The sequence below is a fragment of the Pongo abelii genome, chromosome 17, assembly GCF_028885655.2.
Source record: "Pongo abelii isolate AG06213 chromosome 17, NHGRI_mPonAbe1-v2.0_pri, whole genome shotgun sequence".
Taxonomy (NCBI): domain Eukaryota; kingdom Metazoa; phylum Chordata; class Mammalia; order Primates; family Hominidae; genus Pongo; species Pongo abelii.
Genome location: NC_072002.2, coordinates 60,465,080 through 60,485,504, shown reverse-complemented (window position 1 = coordinate 60,485,504; position 20,425 = coordinate 60,465,080). Strand labels below are relative to the sequence as shown.

The following is a 20,425-nucleotide window of genomic DNA, read 5'->3' as shown; positions in this document are numbered from 1 at the left end:
CCTGGGAATGAAATGGCCTTGGAATACATCTGCAGAGGAAGGAAGTGTCTGTCGGCTCAGGACCCCAGGCACTGACTGCCTGGGGGACCATCCAAGGGTCCCCTGATACAGTGGGGTTTGTCTAAATCAGTGGCTTCCATACTTTTTTGAATGTGACCCTCAAAAAAAATGTATTTTACACAGCCACCCAGTACACAAATGCATAAACAAAACAATGAAACAGGACTACCCTATTAATTTATCCAGTTGTATTTAATTTAAAAATGCTAGTCTTCCAGCTATTCAGGAGGCTGAGGTCGGGGGATCACTTAGCCCAGGAGTTCAAGGTTGCAGTGAGCTCTGATTGCACCACTGCACTCTAGCCTGGGTGACAGAGTGAGATCCTGTCTTTCAAAAAAAAATTACTGGTCATAGTCCTCTGAATTGATTTATGGCTCACAAATGGGTCGTGACCCACAGTTGAAAAACACTAGTCCAAATAGGATCCCAAAGCTAAGATCTCGCTTTTAAAAACGATTCACAAAAATACATAAGAGTAGGAAATAAATGGAGAATAAAAATTATTGATTATTTATATTGTACTTCTAGTATATGTTCTATTTTCTCCCATGGGTTTTATAGCAAAAGGAAGTCAGTCTTGTGTTTTCCAGTTTTGGGGAAGAATCTGCAGGCATTAGATCAGAGTGTAAGATAGGCATGCCCTGGGCATGGAGATGCAGCCCCTGAGCGTGTGGCCTGCTTGGCTTTGGGCCTCTGTGCCTGGTGGCATGCTTGCAGGAAGGAAGCTGCTGTCATTGAGCCTCTGTGTTTGTTCCTCCACTGTGTCCTGTTCAAGGGTAATTCATGTGCAGAAGGACAGTCCAGGCGTGGGGATCCAGCTTTCCTCTTGTTTGGGTGGGTGCAGGATGCTTGTGGGAACTGGGACTCAGTTGGCTGCGTTTGTGCCATAATCTAATATGACTGAAACAACCTCCTTGAGTCTTAAACATTATTTGACTGAGCTGTCATAAATTACATGTAGAGGCCAGGCGTGGTGGCTCACACCTGTAATCCCAGCACTTTGGGAGGCCGAGGCAGATGGATCACCTGAGGTCGAGAGTTCGAGACCAGCCTGACCAACATGGAGAAACCCCATCTCTACTAAAAATACAAAATTAGCTAGGCATGGTGGTGCGTGCCTGTAATCCCAGCTACTTGGGAGGCTGAGGCAGGAGAAGAATTACTGGAACCCAGGAGGCGGAGGTTGCAGTGAGCTGAGATCTCGCCATTGCACTCCAGTCTGTGCAACAAGAGTGAAACTCCATCTCAAAACAAAAACAAAAAACAAACACAAAAATTACATGTAGAATCCTGGGATATTTGTGGTTCTTAGAGACAAGAGGCAAACACACACAAATACAGGGGCAAAGATAGCAGACTGTTATATGTAATAATTATTTTTGAACAACCACCTCTTGTCCAATGTCATATGTTATTTATTATTTTGAGTTCATCAAGTTTAATACGCATACATTTATAACACTTTTACGTGGTGCATGGCTAAACATACCTTATATCTAATGGGGTACTTTTAAGACTTTCCAGAAGTGTCGGAGTCCTACCATGGGCCTCTTGAATTTCTGGCAGTTTAACCTGCCCAGAAAGTGGCAAGGGGAAGGGGGAGATACTATACTTCCTGGTGAGCTCCCCAGCACTGCTCTTCCCTAGATGGAACCCAGCACTGCACCCCTCCGTGCCACATTTTACCTCCATTACAGAAATTAGGAAATATCCTTTTCCTTGGTTGCACCCAGATGGATTGCAGTAAATACATCTGCACTCATGGGGGGTTGGACAGAACGATCACCCCAGTGCAAGGAGCTGCTCCGTGTGCTGCTCTGGAAGGGCAGGGAGGCTGCCTTTCTTGCCACCCATAGGGCAGATTCTTGCATCCAGGGTAGACATATAAAAGTAAGGTTAGCTCAGAGGGTAGCTAGAGGTGATTAAATGAGATTATATAATAGCTGCTGTTTATTGCAGGCTTGCTAGATACATAGGGCAGATTCCAAGGCCCAACTTTCCTAGGTTTCAAACCATATTACCCCTTATTAGCTGTCTGACCTTAGGCAAATGCCATAATCTGTCTGAACCTCAGTTTCTTCAATTGTAACATAAGGATGAGAACAGTTATTGTAACAACTAATAGTTACAATAATAATTAATAATTGTTAACAATTAATTGTTATAATAATTGTTTATAAGTACTACATTGTTACAATAATTGTTAATAACTACTACAATTAATTGTTACAATTAATATCATAACATATGAACACTTAATATTATAATATTAATTAATATTAATTAAATAAAAATGATATTAATTAAATTAATTAATATGGATAATATATAATAATTAAATAATACTGTAAGTAACAAAACACAGTAACAAACACTCCATCAGTAAATTGTAAATTTATCTAGTTTACCCTTCTCTCAGCTGGAAAAGCACAACAATAATAGAGGTGATGCTGGCAACCACAGCCAACATCTGAATAGCTACATAATATAACAACATCGCGGCTTACACATCCCTTTGGCACTTATATTGGCTGCATAAGGTTTCTTGGCACAGAAGTGTAGCTTTGTAGATGAGGTTTAAGTAATTTACCAGGGGAATCTAGAAAGTGACAGAACCCAGAATGGCTCCGGGGGGTGGTGAGGATGGGGGTCTCATACAGCTCCTGTGTTTATGACTCATCAACACTGGCAAAAAGGCTGGTGGCTATCTGGGGAGATGGGCTAGTTCCCAGCACAGACACACTCTCCCTATCTTTTCTGTCTGTTTATACAATCTCACTCATTATACCCATTCTCTCTATTTCAGCCAGATGGGTTTATTGGTAAGCATGCTTTGGATGTCTCTGCCTGTACGTCTTTACTTCAGTATTTCCCCTTTTTCCTTGATGCCTAAGTCCTCCTTTTTCCTTGACGCCTAAGTAAATTCTCCCCATCCTTCCAAGTCCAGGTCAAATTTTCCTCTTCTTTTATTTCTCTCTCTCTCTTTTTTTTTCTTTCTTTCTTTTTTTTTTTTTTTTTAAAGACAGAGTCTTACTCTGTCATCCAGGCTAGAGTACAGTGGTGCGATCTTGGCTCACTTCAACCTCTGCCTCCCGGGTTCAGACAATTCTCACACCTAAGCCTCCCGAGTAGCTGGGATTACAGGTGTGTACCACCACACCCAGCTAATTTTTGTATTTTTAGTAGAGATGGGGTTTTTCCATATTGGCCAGGCTGGTCTTGAACTCTTGGTCTCAAGTGATCCAGCCCACCTCAGCCTCCCAAAGTGCTGGGATTACAGGTGTGAGCCACCACGCCTGACCTTATTTCTCTTTAAAGGAAATATTCTACATAGGACTTTAGTCTGAAGTCTTTCAGCTGGTTAACAATTAAAATGAAGCCATCTTATCACTGGTAGCCCAAGCCCATGGACTCTCCCACCCTCAGATCCCCAGATGTGGCAAAATATTATATAATGAGCTCCTGATATGAGCAGAAAATGAGAACTATAAAAATAAGGTTAATCATACCTTACAGGGTAGCTAGAGATGATTAAATGAGATTATATTAATAGCTGCTGTTTATTGAAGGCTTACTCTATGCAAGCTACAATGTGTTTTGTATATATTATTTAATTCTCATAAAAACTCTGTATGGTAAGTTTTCTCATCCTTATGTTATAATTGAAGAAATTGAGGTTCAGAGAGGCTATGGAACTTGCCTAAGTTCAGACAGCTAATAAGCGGTAGATATGGTTTCAAACCTAGAAAATTTGGGCCCTGGAACCTGCTATTAACCACTACACTGTGCCCAGTACAGTAGCTGGTACACAATATATAGTGGGTATATGGTACCCACTGATCTTAGGCAAGTTCCAAAACCATTACTAATATTGTTATATTAAGTGTAGAAGGAATATATCATTAGCTTCCTTTTACAGATAAGAACACTGAAGTTTAGTGGGCTTTAAATGACTTGCCCAAGATTACAATATGAGTAAGTAGTAAAGCTGGGATTCCTACTGACTTCCTGTCTGATGGTTTTTCCACTTTACTTAATGGTCTCTTGAGAAAGTTGGGTGTATTCTCCGAAGAACAGGAACTTGGCAGCCAAGTCAGTTCTCTTAATTGTGTGCTGCAATAGGACCCTGAGTAGGGAGGAGGGAAGCATGCTTTTGGAACACCTTTATGCCCAGAATTCTTTACCATTTGTAGATCAGCAGCTATACCTACACTCTGGGGGATCCACAGCCCCGGTGCCTCAGGACTCTGTACTCTTCCCCATAAGCTCCTGTACGTCCCATAGTCAACCTGCCCTGGCTACAGTTCTGTTTCCGGGACCCTCACTGTGGTCAGCTATGTCTCAGGACAGCCTTAAGAAGGACAGATTGCCAGGGTGGGAATGACAGATTCCTTCGTGCATTAGCTGGTCAAGTTGTCAAGCCATTATGTACCATATTAGTTTTTTAGGGCTGTTGGGACCAATGGCCTTTAGCTGAATGGCTTTAAATAACAGAATTTATTCTCTCACAAGTTGATAGGCCAGAAGTCCCAAATCAACATGTTGGCAGAATCATGCTGTCTTGAAGGCTTTATTGGAGACGGTGTCCCATTCCTTTCTCTTGGTTTTTGGTGTCATCAGCGATCCTTGGCATGTCGTGGCTTGCAGCTGCATAACTCCCATCTCTTCCTCTGTCATCCTGTGGTGTTCTTCCCCTGTGTCTTCCCATTGTCTTTTTTGTTTTGTTTTGTTTTTGTTTTTGTTTTTATTTTTTGAGATGGAGTCTCACTCTGTCCAGCTCACTGCAACCTCCACCTCCCAGGTTCAAGCGATTCTCCTGCCTCAGCCTCCTAAGTACCTGGGACTACAGACGTGCACCACCACACCCGCTAATTTTTGTATTTTTAGTGGAGACCAGGGTTCACCATGTTGACCAGGCTGGTCTTGAACTCCTCACCTCAGCTGATCCACCTGCCTTGGCCTCCCAAAGTGCTGGGATTATAGGTGTGAGCTACCATGCCCAGCCCACATTGTCTTCTTATAGGGACGCTAGTCATATTGGATTAAGAGGCCACCCTACTCCAGTATGACCTTATCTCAACAATTACGTCTGCAATGACCCTATTTCCAAATAAGGTCACAGTCTAAGATGCTGGGGGTTGAGACTGCAACCATTTTGCGGGAGGAACACCTGTGCCCAAAAGAATGTACTGGAAGCTGAGAGCAACATGGGAAATAGAGTATCGGGATGGGAGTTTAGACACCTGGGTGGCCTTCTAATCCTGGCTTCCTCACTAGCCAGTGCTGATATTATTCAAGGCCCTAGACCTTTCTAGGTTCCAGTTTTGTTAGCCGTAAAATTTGCATTGTATGAGATGTTCTGTGAGAGCCCCTTGGATCTAATAACATGGGTCTTCCCAAGGAACTTATCATTCAGTTGAGGTGCTGTGAATGGCATATACAGTAAAATTGAGCAAAATATTTAAGTGTCAGGTTTTATGGCAAAAGGATTTCATCTTTTCAGTTCACTCTGATTTTGGGGCAACCTGGAGCACTAGATTGAGAATCATCCTGAGGCTGCTTTCAGACCTGATGGAAAAGGCCATATCTGATGATGTTTGTCATGGGTTGTTTTTCTTTTCTTTCCTTTTCTTTTTTCTTTCCTTCTTTTTTTTTTTTGAGACAGAGTTTCGCTCTTATTGCCTAAGCTAGAGTGCAATGGCATGATCTCGGCTCACTGCAACCTCCGCCTCCTGGGTTCAAGCGATTCTCCTGCTTCAGCCTCTTGAGTAGCTGGGATTACAGGTGCACGCTACCATACCAGCTAATTTTTTGTATTTTTAGTAGAAACGGGGTTTCACTATGTTAGCCAGGGTAGTCTCGAACTCTTGACCTCAGGTGATCTGCCCACCTCAGCCTCCCAAAATGCTGGGATTACAGATGTGAGCCACGGCACCCAGCCTGTCATGGGTTGCTGAAGGGAAAATGGCACATGGATTATTCCTGGTCTGGGAATTTGGATAGAAGCGAGGTCAAAGGGAGTTGGGGTTTTTAAGGAGAGCTTTGTGAAGCGTAGCCAGCTAAGTGCAAGAGGTATGGTATTGCCCCTTCTGTTTCCTGTACTATTTTGTACATTTTCATCTGGCCCTTGTTACATAGTAAACTAAAATATTGGTTTGCATCTCTCTCCTCTGCTAGATTATGAGCCCTACTAGGCAGGTCTCATATTTCAGTCACCTCTGTGTTCTTAGCTCCTAGTACGATGCCTGGCACATGGTGGATGTTCAATAAATGACAAATTGATGATCAGATGAGACAGAAAAATTCGGATGGGTGGTAGGAGGGTGATCTAGTTAAAGGCCTACTTATTCAAGCGTGATTTCTGTGATGTTCTAGTAATTCTTCATTGCCTGCCTGGACCCATTGCTTCCCATTTACTGGGGAAATACCCTCTCAACCTCAGTGGTTGTTCCCTGGTTTTATGAGGCTGAGATTCCAGTTTCACTTCCATTAAAGCTCCTTCTTTTCTCCAAAAAGCACACCATGATGCTTGCTGGAACTCATTACTTCCCGGGTTCTAGGAGAACATCTTGTTTCATGGGGAACAAGATGTGGCCTATGGTATGTTTAGATTCACAATGCCTTCCTCTTACAAGAAAGAAACTGAGTGAGTGACTTCTTGTCTTGGAAACAAAAGATTCTAAAGAAATCTTAATGGATATAATTCTGAGGATAAAAGGATAAAATGCCTGTATATTATATATTTTTAAAAATGAAAATGGCCTGAACATCTTTTTACTTGTAAAAATATTAAATGTTCATTGTAGCATGTTATAAATTTTTATATAGATATAGTGAACAGAGATTCAGAAAGTTAGAAACAGTTACTAGGGAGTTAAGATGCATCTTTTTCTATAACTAGAGTCAGCTTCAGGTGCACTTTACATTGTCAGGAGCTGGAAAAACTTTAGAAGTAGAGTTGAAGAATAGAGGCCTGAGAAGAAACAGGTTTCTTGCTCAAACTGTAGTACTGAGTACTGTCTAAGACCAGAAAGGCATGGAGGAGAGATCACTTGCATGGTCTCAGAGCAAGTAGATAGGGCTGCCCACAGTATCAGGAGCAAGCTGAAACCAAATCACATAACAGCCATGCAAATGCATCTCCACCAAAAAAGGAGGAAAGGAAGGAATGAAAAAAGATATCAAGGCAAAAGCAACCAAAGAACTAGAGCCCATAACTCAAGAACAAAGCCAATCCAACATCTGGATAACTGATCCCAAGTAGAAAATTTACCCAAAGGAATAGTGGAAGTATTCAGAGATATAATACAGGAAAAATGTCATGAAAGGAAGGACTAAATAGATCTGAAGAGCACACTATGAACCAGGAAACTGTGATACACAGTAATCAATACTGATTATGATTACATAAGGATCAATGTTAACACACATCCTGGCTAAGTTATTGAATTAAATAAAGAATTCTTCAAATATCCAGGAAGGAAAAAACAAGTTGTCTATACAGAAATAATCAGGGGAAATTTGGGATGGCCCCAGGCTTCTGTACAATGACAGAAGCCAGTGGAACAAGTTCAGCCAAGTTCTGAGGAAACATTTAAGAACATTCATTACACCAGTGAGGTTGTCAGTCCAATATAAAGGCCACAGGTAAACAGTCTCAAATATGAAAGAACTCAGGGAATACCAACCCCCTTCCTTGAACTATTTCGGCAAAAGATTATGTAGTGATAAAATTTAGTCAAGCAAGAAATGAATCCAAATTAAAATCTTCAGGATGAATAATTATGGTAACAGGACAATTATTGAGCCTCAAATTCATTGTAATAAATAGTTCAGACTAAATAACTGGGGGAAATATGATTGGAGAACAGAATATGTTATACACAAATGAAACAAAATGTAAACAATATTGAGGAGGTGGAAGTACAACAATGTTCATTATCTAACACTTCCGGCATGCTGTCAAATATCTAAAATGGTCAAAAACAGAAACAAATTTTTAAAATGTTTTAATATCTCTATCCTCTTACTTTTTTTTCCCAAACAAAAGCTGCCACATGTTTATTAAGACATTACTGGTTCTTAAGCACAGTTGGCTCTATAAGTCATTTTCCATATATTATCACACATTTGAGAAAGTTTCTGAGACGATATATCAAGACAGGCTTCTCTTGTGACTCAACTGGACTTCAAATAGTCTGTTTAGAAGTCTGAGTAATGGTGCAACCTATAATCAGGGCCTTGCCCTTTTCTTTCTTTCTTTTTCCTTTTTTTTTTTTTTTGAGTCGGAGTCTTGTTCTTGTCACAGAGGCTGGAGTGCAATGGCGCAATCTCAGCTCACCACAACCTCTGCCTCCTGGGTTCAGGTGATTCTCCTGCCTCAGCCTCCCAAGTAGCTGGGATTACAGGCACCTGCCACCACACCCGGCCAATTTTGTATTTTTAGTAGAGATGGGGTTTCTCCATGTTGGTCAGGCTGGTCTTGAACTCCCAACCTCAGGTGATCCACCCGCCTTGGCCTCCCAAAGTTCTGGGATTACAGGTGTGAGCCACCGCGGCCAGCTGGCCTTGCCCTTTTCATTCCCCAAGGCAAAGTATCCACCTCTGAGAGAAAATTCCATGGCATAAACATGAGAAATAGTTTCCTTTTTAATGACTGGGAAGTTTGAAATACTGTACAGGAAGGAAGATGAACCAATGACTGCTTCTTTCATTTTTCCTGAAGCAATTGCCAATATTTCTGTAGTAGGATTGAATGTCAGAGAAGTAACACCTGTAACCAAGTTCATTATAGCTTTTATTGGCTTTGGGTTTGTTTCTTCGAGACAAGAATCTTGATTATTTATATTTACTACTCCACAATTAGAACCACAAGCAACTGTCCATTCCTAGATGTGGCAATGCTTAATCCATATAAACTGCCTTAATCAACAAATCTGTTAAGGCACCTCTTTGAGTTCACATCACAAACATAAACTTCTCCATCCCCGAAGAGGCATATACTTTCTTACTATCTGAAGAGAACGTGGATGCTGCAACCCTTCCATTAATTTTCATGCTTCCAATCAGTTCTTTGGTCTTCATCAACAGCAAATGCAAATACCCAGCAATGCCATTTATGACCAAGAAGGACCCATCTGGGGAGACATCTTCAAAGCTCCTCACTATCTTCTTTCAAACCTCTCACTTGATGCACAGGAATTAATTTCCAGTTAGCATGTCATAGACATAAAAAACCTTGCTGTGAGTACTCATGGCTAAAACTTCTTCCCCATTAGCACTAAAACAAGCCTTAAAGTTTGGAAACCTTTCCAAACAGGTGCTCTGGATTTTAGGATTTGTTCTTCCATCAACCTGAAATAGTGATACAGGTTATCTAATCCAGCGACCATCACAATCTGTGCACAAGGATGGAACTGCACAGATGAGATCTGAGCAGCAGAAGGACGTTCAGCATTAGCATGCTGGCAGTTCTTCATCTTCAGGATTCCTCTTGGAAGATAAGTTGATGTGGATATGAAATTCCCAGTCCTTTGCAACAAAGCATCTTCATCCTCTTCACTTTCATCATCTGAAGTTGTTTTCCGCTTATTAGTCTCTGCCCAGGCAGGTACTCCTCCCACGGCATGCTGGAATTCTTCTTAAAGTCGCTTCTTAAGTTTGTCTTTCTAAAGTTTACTTTCACTAGCATTTTTCATCATTATCTTTCCGAAACCGATTGTTCATCATGTCAACCATTTCCTCATCTTCATCTTCTTCATCCACCCAAACTGGCTTCTTTTGAGGTGCCCAATTACCTTTTGCTTCATTCTCCGCTTCTGAGTCTCCCTTCATGTCCTTGAACGCGCGGATCCCGGAGACGCCGCAGCAGCACGTCCTCGTCGTCCTCGACGTCGCTGAAGACCAGCTCCTCCAGACACCACTCCACAGCCGGTTTGTCCACTCCAGCGTCAGGCGGTTCCGCTGCCGGAGCCGTCCCTCCTCTTCGCCCGCCGCGCTTGGCCGGGCCGGCGGTTTCCACTGCGATGAAGGGGCAGCCTTTTGGGGCGGCCCGCCCGGCCCCGCTCCGGCTTTCCAGTCCGCCCTCGTTCCGGGCTAACGCTTCGGCTTCGCTCGGGTTCTACTGTCCAGTTTCATTCAGCTCCTCAGTTCCCGCGGCATCGTTAGGTTTAAGGAGAAACGCAGGCGCTCACGTGGAACCTCGCTGCGCATGCGCGCATCTTTTCTTTTTTGAGGCAGTGTCTGGCACAATCACGGTTCACTGCAGCCTCAAACTCCCAGGCTCCTACCTCCACCTCCCGAGTAGCAGGGACTACAGATGCATGCCACCACATCCAGCTAATTTTTGTATTTTTTTGTAGAGACAGGGTTTCCCATGCTGCCCAGGCTGTTCTCAAACCCTTGGGCTCAATTGATCTGCCCACCTTGGCCTCCCAAAGTGCTGGGATTATAGGTGTGAGCCACAACACCAGCCCCAGCTGTTTTTAAAAGGCATGTAGCATATGGTCTTATTCTTTAAAAAATTTTTTTTAATTTTTATTTATTTATTTATTTAATTTATTTATTTTTGAGACGGGGTTTTGCTCTGGTCGCCCAGGCTGGAGTGCAATAGTGCGATCTCAGCTCACTGCAACCTCTGCCTCCTGGGTTCAAGTGATTCTCCTGCCTCAGCCTCCCAAGTAGCTGGGATTACAGGCATGCGCCACCATGCCTGGCTAATTTTTTGTATTTTTAGTAGAGGCGGAGTTTCACCATGTTGGCCAGGCTGGTCTCAAACTCCTGACCTCAGGTGATCCACCGCCTTGGCCTCTCAAAGTACTGGGATTACAGGTGTGAGCCATTGCACCCGGCCATATGGTCTTATTCTTTAAAAATTATTTGTTGCATGCATCTGTTCATCCTTCCTATTTGTATACCTGCAGAAAGAAATCCCCGTTACAATCATCATCAAATATTAATACTAATTAGTTTTAGTTGGTGGAATTTTGGGTTGTTGGTTTTCTTCTTTTTACTTTTCCTTCCTATCATAGTGCGCTGCAGCCTTGAACTCCCAGGCTTAAGTGATCCTCCTGCCCTATCCTCCCCCAGTAGCTGGGACTACAGGTATGCACCACCACACCCGTTTATTTCATTTATTTATTTATTTAATTTTGTAGAGGCATGGTCTTGCTGTGTTGTCGGGGCTGCTCTTGAAATCATGGCCTCAAGCAATACTCCCGTCTTGGCCTCCCAAAGTGCTGGGATTACAGGCATCAGCCACTGCACCCATGCCCAGCCTGTACTTTTCTTCATGTTTATTTTTGAGTAATGAACATGTATCATTTTGATAAATTGGATAAAATCATTATTTAGAAAAGACAAACAACAGGATGGGAGAAACTTTGCAACATATGTAAGAATAAGTTGTATATACATAGTCTATAAAGAACTTCTACCAAACTAATAGGAATAAGGCAAAATGCTCAGTTAAAAAGTTGGATGATAACTTACAGAAGAAGAAATGCAAATAAACAATAAGTGTATAAAATGATGCACAACCACACTAGAAATCAGGGAAATGCAAATTCAAAAAGAGGTTCTTCTTTTTTTCAACCTTCCTCTCACACTGGGTAGCAATTTTAAAAGATTATTTATATCCACTGTGGGTCAGCATTCCTAGAAATGGGAGCTCCTGTATACTTTTTGTGGAAGTATAAATTGAGAAGACTTTTTTGGAGGACACTTTGGCACTATTTTTCAAAAATTTAAAATGCATTATTACCCCTGACCTAGTAAATCCACTTTCTCAGAAGTCTCAGAAAAATACTCTCAAGCTGGGTGTGGTGGCTCACGCCTGTAATCCCAGCACTTAGAAAGGGTGAGGCAGGCGGATCAACTGAGGTCAGGAGTTCGAGACCAGCCTGGCCAACATGGTGAAACCTTGTCTCCACTAAAAATACAAAAATTAGCTCGGCATGGTGGCGCACACCTGTAGTCCCAGCTGCATGGGAGGCTGAAGCAGGAGAATCACTTGAACCCGGGAGGCGGAGGTCGCAGTGAGCTGAGATTGTGCCACTGCACTCCAGCCTGGGTGGCAGAGTGAGACACTCTCAGAGATGCCCGTGGATATATGTCCACAGATATTCAGATGTTCATTTAGGTCTTTTTCTTTTCTTTTTTTTTTTTTTTTTTAGTGGTAGTGAAAACTGGAAATAACTCAGGAGACTTTGTACTACAGAGAACTGCATATTGTGAATGTGGTGGATCCCTATGTGCTGATAAGGAACATTCTATATGATTCGTTACTAGGTGAAAACAGAACAGCAAATAATAGAATGATCTCAATTACATAAACATGAAAGTTACACATATGTGTATATGTGAGATATGGGCATGTAAATGCAGAGAAAAGGGACTGGAAAGCTAACTACTAACCTTGGCAGTGGCTGCCCCTGGGGAGAGCAGTGGAGCTGGAAGAGAGTGGGAAGGTGCTGGCGTGTTTTAGACTGTCTACCTTTGTGGTGTTATAGTCTTTTACTGTGAGGATATATTCATTTATTACTTATATAATGTTTTTAAATCTGAAGAAAAAAGTAGGGTAGATGAGCCTAAATCACTCTGTCCTAATCGTATGGTTTATATAAGGCTGGGCTGAGACAAGAAGTGGAGATGGTGACAAAAAGCAGTGGGGAGAGGGGAAGGGGAAGGAGGATGTTTAGTGCTGAGACCGACCCTGCAATGCTGAGTAACAATAAGTGTTTTTACAGGGCACGCCGACTGCAGAGTTTCTTTCCTGAAATCCCCCTTCCTTTGGTACAGTTTAGTTGTGTATTTGAATTGCTTGTGAATGAAGGGCTCTATAGCATGGTAAAGGGCACTCTTAGAAAAGATGGAGGAGGGTTGGGCATTTCTTATTCCACTTAAACAAATGTTCAGTTTTACTGTAATGTTCACCTAATGTCCATGTTAGGGACTTCCAGCTGGAGAAGACCACCATAGAGATGAGGGCCATCGATCTTTTTACAGTTGTTCTCTAACATACAGAGGGAGTCTTGCATTTTAGAGAATGGTGTTGTATCTGAGCTTCTATGGTCACAGGTGCAGTTTTGCTTTCCAGGGGAGGGTCATTGTGTCTTAACAAAGAGTCAGCTCTGAGAAGGACCCATAACCCTCTCTTCTGTTCCCCTAGGGCAGCAATTGAAGAGAGATACGGCAAAGATCTGCTCAGCCTCTCTAGGAAGAAGCCGTGTGGACAGTCTGAAATCAAGTACGTATCAAGTTTTTTTCCGGTTTCCAGGTTGGTTAATAATGCCTGGGAGCCCCCTCGCTTCAGCAGACAGAGTTACCAGGAGGTTGAAGTATGCTGGCTGAAAAAAAATTTCTTTTGGAGATGGGATCTCACTATTTTGCCCAGGCTGGGCTCAAACTCAAGATCCTCAGTCAGGCGCAGTGGCTCATGCCTGTAACCCCAGCACTTTGGGAGGCCGAGGCGGGTGGATCGCTTGGGCCCAGGAGTTCAAGACCAGCCTAGGCAACTTGGCAAAACCCCATCCCTACTAAAAACAGAAAAATTAGCCAGGCGTGGTGGTCCATGCCTGTAGTCCTAGCTACTTGGGAGACTGAGGTGGGAGGATGGTTTGAGCCCAGAAGGTAGAGGTTGCAGTGAGCAGAGATTGTGCCACAGCATTCTAGCCTGGATGTCAGAGCAAGACTCTGTCTCAAAAAATTAAAAAAAAAGATCCTTGCATCTCAGCTGTCCAAGTCGCTGGGACTACAGGCGCATGTCACTGTACTTGGCCTAAAAAAAAATTATAATTTTTTTTCTTATTTTCAATTGTGAAAAATCAAGACAAGCAGAAAAATGGCTAAAGTGGACTATGAAGCCACAACCTGTTATTAATACCTTCTAAGTTTTTCTTGAAGTTTTTTTATATGTACACCTTTTCATAGGTAGGGTTATATTATGTATATTTATACTACAAATTTAATAGTAGGGCTTCCTGTGTGTGTATATGTGTGTGTGTGTATTGTATGTGTGTGTTTTTTAGAAGCAAGAGAAGACAAGAGGAAGGGCAATGTCCTATTTGTCCCCATTAGGACCTCTGAGGGGACATAGACTTCTGGGTGTCTCTGCAAGTGTTGATAGCAGAGATGCCCAGAGGTCTGTGTTGATATTATTTTATAATATCTATCCTAAGTAAAATACCTATAAAATTATATATGTATAATTATATATAAAATATAAAATTATACATATATTTTTTGGTTTGTGATAACTATAGGAGATTTTGCACCATTTTAAAAAAACTTTTTTTTTTTGAGACGGAGTTTTGCTCTTGTTGCCCAGGCTGGAGTGCAGTGGCGTGATCTTGGCTGACCACAAATTCTGCCTCCCAGGTTCCAGCAATTATCCTGCCTCAGCTTCCCAAGTAGCTGGGATTACAAGCATGCGCCTCCATGCCCGGCTAATTTTGTATTTTAGTAGAGAAGAGGTTTCTCCATGTTGGTCAGGGTGGTCTTGAACTCCCGACCTCAGGTGATCCACCTGCCTCGGCCTCCCAAAGTACTGGGATTACAGGCATAATCCACCATGCCCGGCAAAAAAACTTTTATTTTAAGTTTAGGGGTATATGTGCAGTTTGTTATATAGGTAAACATGTGTTATGGGGATTTGTTGTACACATTATTTCATCGCCCAGGTATTAAGCCTGGTACCCATTAGTTATTTTTCCTGATCCTGTTCCTCTTCCCATCCTCCACCCTCTTATAGGCCCCAGTGTGTGTTGTTCCCCTCCACGTGTCCATGTGTTCTCATCATTTAGCCCCCACTTATAAGTGAGAACATGGAGTATTTGGTTTTCTGTTCTGTTTTAGTTTGCTAAGGATAATGGCCCCCAGCTCCATCCGTGTCCCTGCAAGGGACATGATTTCATTCTTTTTTATGGCTTTGTAGTATTCCATGGTGTATATGTACCACATTTTCTTTATTCAGTCTATCATTGATGGGCATTTAGGTCAATTCTGTATCTTCCTTGCATCATTTTATAATTGTCACAACCCATGTGAGATTTCTGTACCATAATTTTTAATTTTTCAGTCATTCATTTAATACATTGAGGATACAGAAATGACCAGGTCATGGTGCCTACTTTAGCAATACACTCCGTCTTACACAAGGCTGGTTTCCCTGGTGTCCTATGGCAACTTACACTTAGAAGGGTTTCATAATTGGTTTAATGCCCTGCTATCACCATTCCGAAATTTTTAATAATTTATAAACAAGGGGACTCATGTTTTCATTTTGCAGTAGGACTCACAAATTATGTAGCCAGTCCTACTCATTTGGAAATTTCTAGATTCCTGCCGCAACATGTTGAGGGAGGGTTTGGAGAAGGAGGTCAGGCTTTCTCTTTCCAGACCTATCCACATAACATACTGTCCTGTATCCTGCTCTGACTGTGCTATCAACAGCTTCAGAGATGCACAGAGGTCTGTGTCCCCTCAGAGGCCCTAATAGGGACATATAGGACATTGCCCTTCCTCTTGTCTTCTCTTGCTTCTAAAACAAGCACACATACAACACACACACACACACACACACACACACACACACACTCATCCTAGACTACAAAGAAAGGTATTGAACTACTGAGGAGGAAAACATTGGGAGATATTGAAAATATTAATAGTTATATAAACCTAAAAATCTTGTTACCCTCAGACATAGGAAATTAGTACAAGGAAGATTTATTTTTCATTGGCTAATTATATATTTTTGATGTTTTAAATGAAAATTTAAAAATCACAGAAAAGTAAAAAAACGAACATAATAAATAGCTATATATCCATCACCTAGATTTTACAGTTACTCATATTTGTCACCAAGATTTTACAATTATTAACAATGTAAATGCTTTAAATTTAAATCTGGAATCAGCTATTTCTCCAAGAATACTTGGTTCTGTTCCTTTTCGTGATTAATTGTATTTAGAAACCAAATTTTCAGTTCTTTTTTTTTTTTTTTTGAGACAGAGTCTTGCTTTGTTGCCCAGGCTGGAGTGCAGTGGCCTGGCTAATTTTTTTGTATTTTTAGTACAGACAGGGTTTTACCAGGTTGGTCAGGCTGGTCTTGAACTCCTGATCTCAAGTGATCCATCCGCCTTGGCCTCCCAAAGTGCTGGGATTACAGGCATGAGCCACTGTCTCTGGCCCAAATTCTCAGTTCTAATGTTGATCATTGTCACAGAGGCATCATTGTATGTAGGCCCTGGCAGGGAATGGATTCTAAAAATGTGAGTTCATACTAATATTTCCAATTCTAATTTAACTTTATAGGGCTTTATATAATGTTTAAAATTTTATGTTTATATTTCTTTCCTCTTATATTGAAGACCTGACAATATTAGTATAATTATTTGCTTTATTTGGTTATATATATATATATATATATATATATATAAATTGTTTTAAAATAATATCAATATTGCTACTAACAATAAAACTTCTAAATAGAGCTTAACATTTCTTTGCAGTTCCTTTTGATCTTAGACCATAATAGGTCACTTAAACATTTATTTTCTCTGTGTGATTATGTAACCAATTTTACTTATAGTTAGGTTTATTTGTTTCAGTTTGTTTTAAATTATAGGGATTGTTTTCTTTTTCCTGTTTGACTTAGTTTTATTTTTTGAATATGTAAAACATTTGCATGTCCAAGGGTCCAAACTACATCAACTTAGACAAGTTTCACTGTAATTAAAGAATGGTTTAGAACATTTTATGGAAGATAAGTGGGTCAGTTGACCAGAAAAACTTTTTCGTTTATAAAGAAAGCATAAGCCATTGGCAATATACCCAAAAACTTTTGAGGTGATGTGATGGAAAATGGCCATATTCTCTCTACTACTTCTTGCAAAAGATATTTAGCAGAATGAATCTGACCCGAAATGATATTTCTTATATCCTTACATATTTGACGTTTGCCTTGTTACTTGGTAAATTCAGACAGACTGTAACACAGTTCTTTTCTGTTGCTTGATAAAAGCCAGTCAGTTTTCCTTCTAAGAGTATACCTCAGAGAGGAAGTAGTCATAAGATAGGAGAACTGGGATTGTTTCCAAGGCTGAAGTGAAACGCTGTTTAGGTGACTTGTTTTTGTCATCCCATGACATGATCTTTAGGAAGATGTTCTAGATGACAGTGGATGATTTTTTTTTTTGAGATGGAGTCTCGCTCTGTCACCCAGGCTGGAGTGCAGTGGCGTGATCTCAGCTCACTGTAACCTCTGCCTCCGGGATTCAAGCAGTTCTCTGCCTCAGCCTCCTGAGTAGCTGGGATTATAGGCGCTCGCCACCCCACCTGGCTAATTTTTGTGTATTTAGTAGAGACGGGGTTTCACCATGTTGGCCAGGCTGGTCTTGAACTCCTGACCTCGTGATCCACCCGCCTCAGCCTCCCAAAGTGCTGGGATTACAGGCGTGAGCCACCGCGCTCGGCCGGATGATTTTGCTTATCCAGGGACTAGCTAGGATTTTCCACCTCATTGGCTACCCTGAGAGACTCAAGTCTATGACGGAACCTGTTAGGGCTTAAGGCCAACATGCTTTTTAAAAGAGTTGTAGAATAGTTTCCTTTTCCACAGTGAGGGCAACACTGTGGAGAAGAGAGGGTGAATGTTGTTACGCCACCATTCCCATGGTTCAGATTCCATTCCTGGAATGTCATTTTGTCCTGAACACAAGGAATGGCAATGAAGTGATGATGGGAGACGACAAAGCTGATGACAAAGGAAATGAAGTTGGGGCTGCTCTTTTAGGGGCCCTTCAATCAGTCACTGTGGTGGGAGAAAAATTTTAAACTTGGGACAGACAATTTAGCTGTAAGGCTGGCCTTTCAACCTATGTCTCACTATAGGGAGAGAATTCCAGTTGTATCTCCTATCATACCCGTCTTTTTTTCCTATTCTTTGAAGACAAATAAGCATCACTGAAGAGTGGATTTATTAATTTCAGTTGACCATTGGTGCATTTGTTTGGATATGGACACTTTTTATTTTGATTTTTGTTTTTGAGATGGAGTCTCACTCTGTTGCCCAGGCTGGAGTGCAGTGGTGCAATCTTGGCTCACTGCAACCTCTGCTTCTGAGGTTCAAATGATTCTTATGCTTCAGCTTCCCAAGTAGCTGGGATTACAGGCACGTACCACCACACCTGGGTAATTTTTGTATTTTTAGTGGAGAAGGGGTTACACCATGTTGGCCTGGCTGGTCTTGAACTTCTGACCTCAAATGATCCTCCCTCCTTGGCCTTGCAATGTGCTGAGATTACAGGAGTGAGCCACTGCACCCAGCCTCAATATGGACACTGTTATGATGCATTGTATTCCTTGAAAAATTGTATCATAAGATGGGTAAAGTGAATGGGGAATGTGCAGTTAGGCTGTCCTGCTTAATGTATTTGTAATAACTGGTGCAAACGTTCATGTGAGAAAAGGCAGAGAGAAATAAGAACCTTTGTTTTGAGATAAATAGAGTGGGAAAAGTGAGGTAGCTGAAAGAAGGGGCCACTTGGAAAACACAGGGCCTTTAATTTCTAAAATAGTAGAATTTGCCATATATACATACATATATAAAATGATGCATGATCTTATGCTGCTGTGGTAGGGGACCATGAGTTTACAAAATCCCAACCCTGTTTGGGTAGGTTGAGTGAGCACAGTCCACAGTTCCATGAGATCAGCCTCCATGAAAGCAGCAGTGAGCAAGAAAATTATCAGGGCCAAGGCACCTCCGAGGGAGTTCACTTAAGGAAGTGTAGGTTGGGGGAGAACTAAAATAATGGGCAAAGGGGAGTTGATTATAAGAGAGAGGATGGGGGAGGTTGAGAGAAGGTATGAAAAATGAGTGACAGTCTTCCATATCCACAACATGGCAGACTAGATATTGGGAAAGCCCTCCCATTGTAAAACACTTAAAATGCTAGTTTAAAATATATTTTAATAATTTAAAATAAATATATGGCTATGCTGTCAAGAAAGTAAGGAAAATCCTTCCAGGCCAAAGACGAATCAAAGGTGTCTTTCAGTGGTCACTTAGCTCTCTGGATTCAAGCTTTTCTTCATCTCTTAAATCCCAGAGAAAGCCTATAAACCCAAAGATAAATAATGTCTTAATGAAAGGCTAAACCAGAGAAAAAAATCTCAATAAAAGATATCAAGTCATGCCTGAAATCCCAGCACTTTGGGAGGCTGAGGCAGGCAGCTCACTGAGGTCAGGAGTTCGAGACCAGCCTGGTCAACATGGTAAAACCCTGTCTCTACTAAAAATACAAAAATTAGCTGGGCGTGGTGGTGGGCACCTGTAATCCCAGCTACTCGGGAGGCTGAGGCAGGAGAATTGCTTGAACCCAGGAGGCAGAAGTTGGGTGCGTAGGTGACAGAGTGAGACTCTGTTGCAGAAAAAAAAAGATATCAACGAAAGATACCTCTCTAAGCCTTGATTATGAATGATGGGAGCAGTTGCATCTCCTGAGAATCTGTAATTATAAGCCAGTTCTCTTGCAGATTTGGAGCTCCAAAGTACCAAATTTCATCAGAGTGGTCTGAAGAATCCTAAGCTAAAAATTTAGTTTAGAGGGGTCCTGGGTGTCAACAGAAGCAATAAATAGCAGAATTAGACATGCAAAGACTGTAGATACTGGAACTAACAGATCTAAAAAACAAGTATATATAGTATGTTTAAAGAAAATAAAAGAGTGAATTAAGATCATGAGTAGGGTGACTTTCAGAGGTATCCAAGAAATTTTGAAAGGGAATCAGATAGAACTTATATAAATAAAATAGAAAATACTTAAAATAAAAATTCAGTAGATGACATGAATTAAGTAACACATTAACTATAATTGAGGAGGGAATTCAAAAATTAGAAATGAAAAAATCAGGAGAGGCTGGGGACAAGGTTTGGGGAAATGTTGATCAAAGGATACAAAATTTCGGTTAGGAGGAGTAAGTTCAGGAGATCTATTGTACAACACGATGACTATAATAATAACAATGTATTATATTCTTGAAAACCACTAAGAGAGTAGATTTTAAGTGTTCTCATCACAAAAAGTGTAAGTACATGAGGTAATACATATGTAACTTTGCTCTATTGAACCATTCCACAAAGTACATATTTCAGAACATCATTTTGTACATGATAAATATATACAATTTTTATTTGTCAAGTAAATAAATACATTTCAAAAAAGAAAAGAAATTATCTGGAATTCATCACAGAAAAAAAAATCAGAGGTTAAAAGTAAAGAAAAATTAAGAGACATGGAGAACAGGATGAGAAGGTCAATGCTGAGTTCCAGAAGAGAGAAACAATGAGAAGAAATTTTTA

General features: G+C 41.2%; 1 protein-coding gene and 1 pseudogene across 1 annotated transcript in view; one reads left to right on the top strand and one right to left on the bottom strand.

The window, feature by feature from the left end:
- PSTPIP2 (proline-serine-threonine phosphatase interacting protein 2) overlaps positions 1-20,425 on the top strand; it is a 93,961-nt gene that overhangs the window by 38,557 nt on the left and 34,979 nt on the right. Inside the window, 1 exon segment of the mRNA NM_001131892.1 lies at positions 13,229-13,306. Within this exon segment, the coding sequence (NP_001125364.1) occupies positions 13,229-13,306 (78 nt within the window).
- LOC103892982 (U3 small nucleolar RNA-associated protein 18 homolog) lies at positions 8,294-10,221 on the bottom strand (annotated as a pseudogene).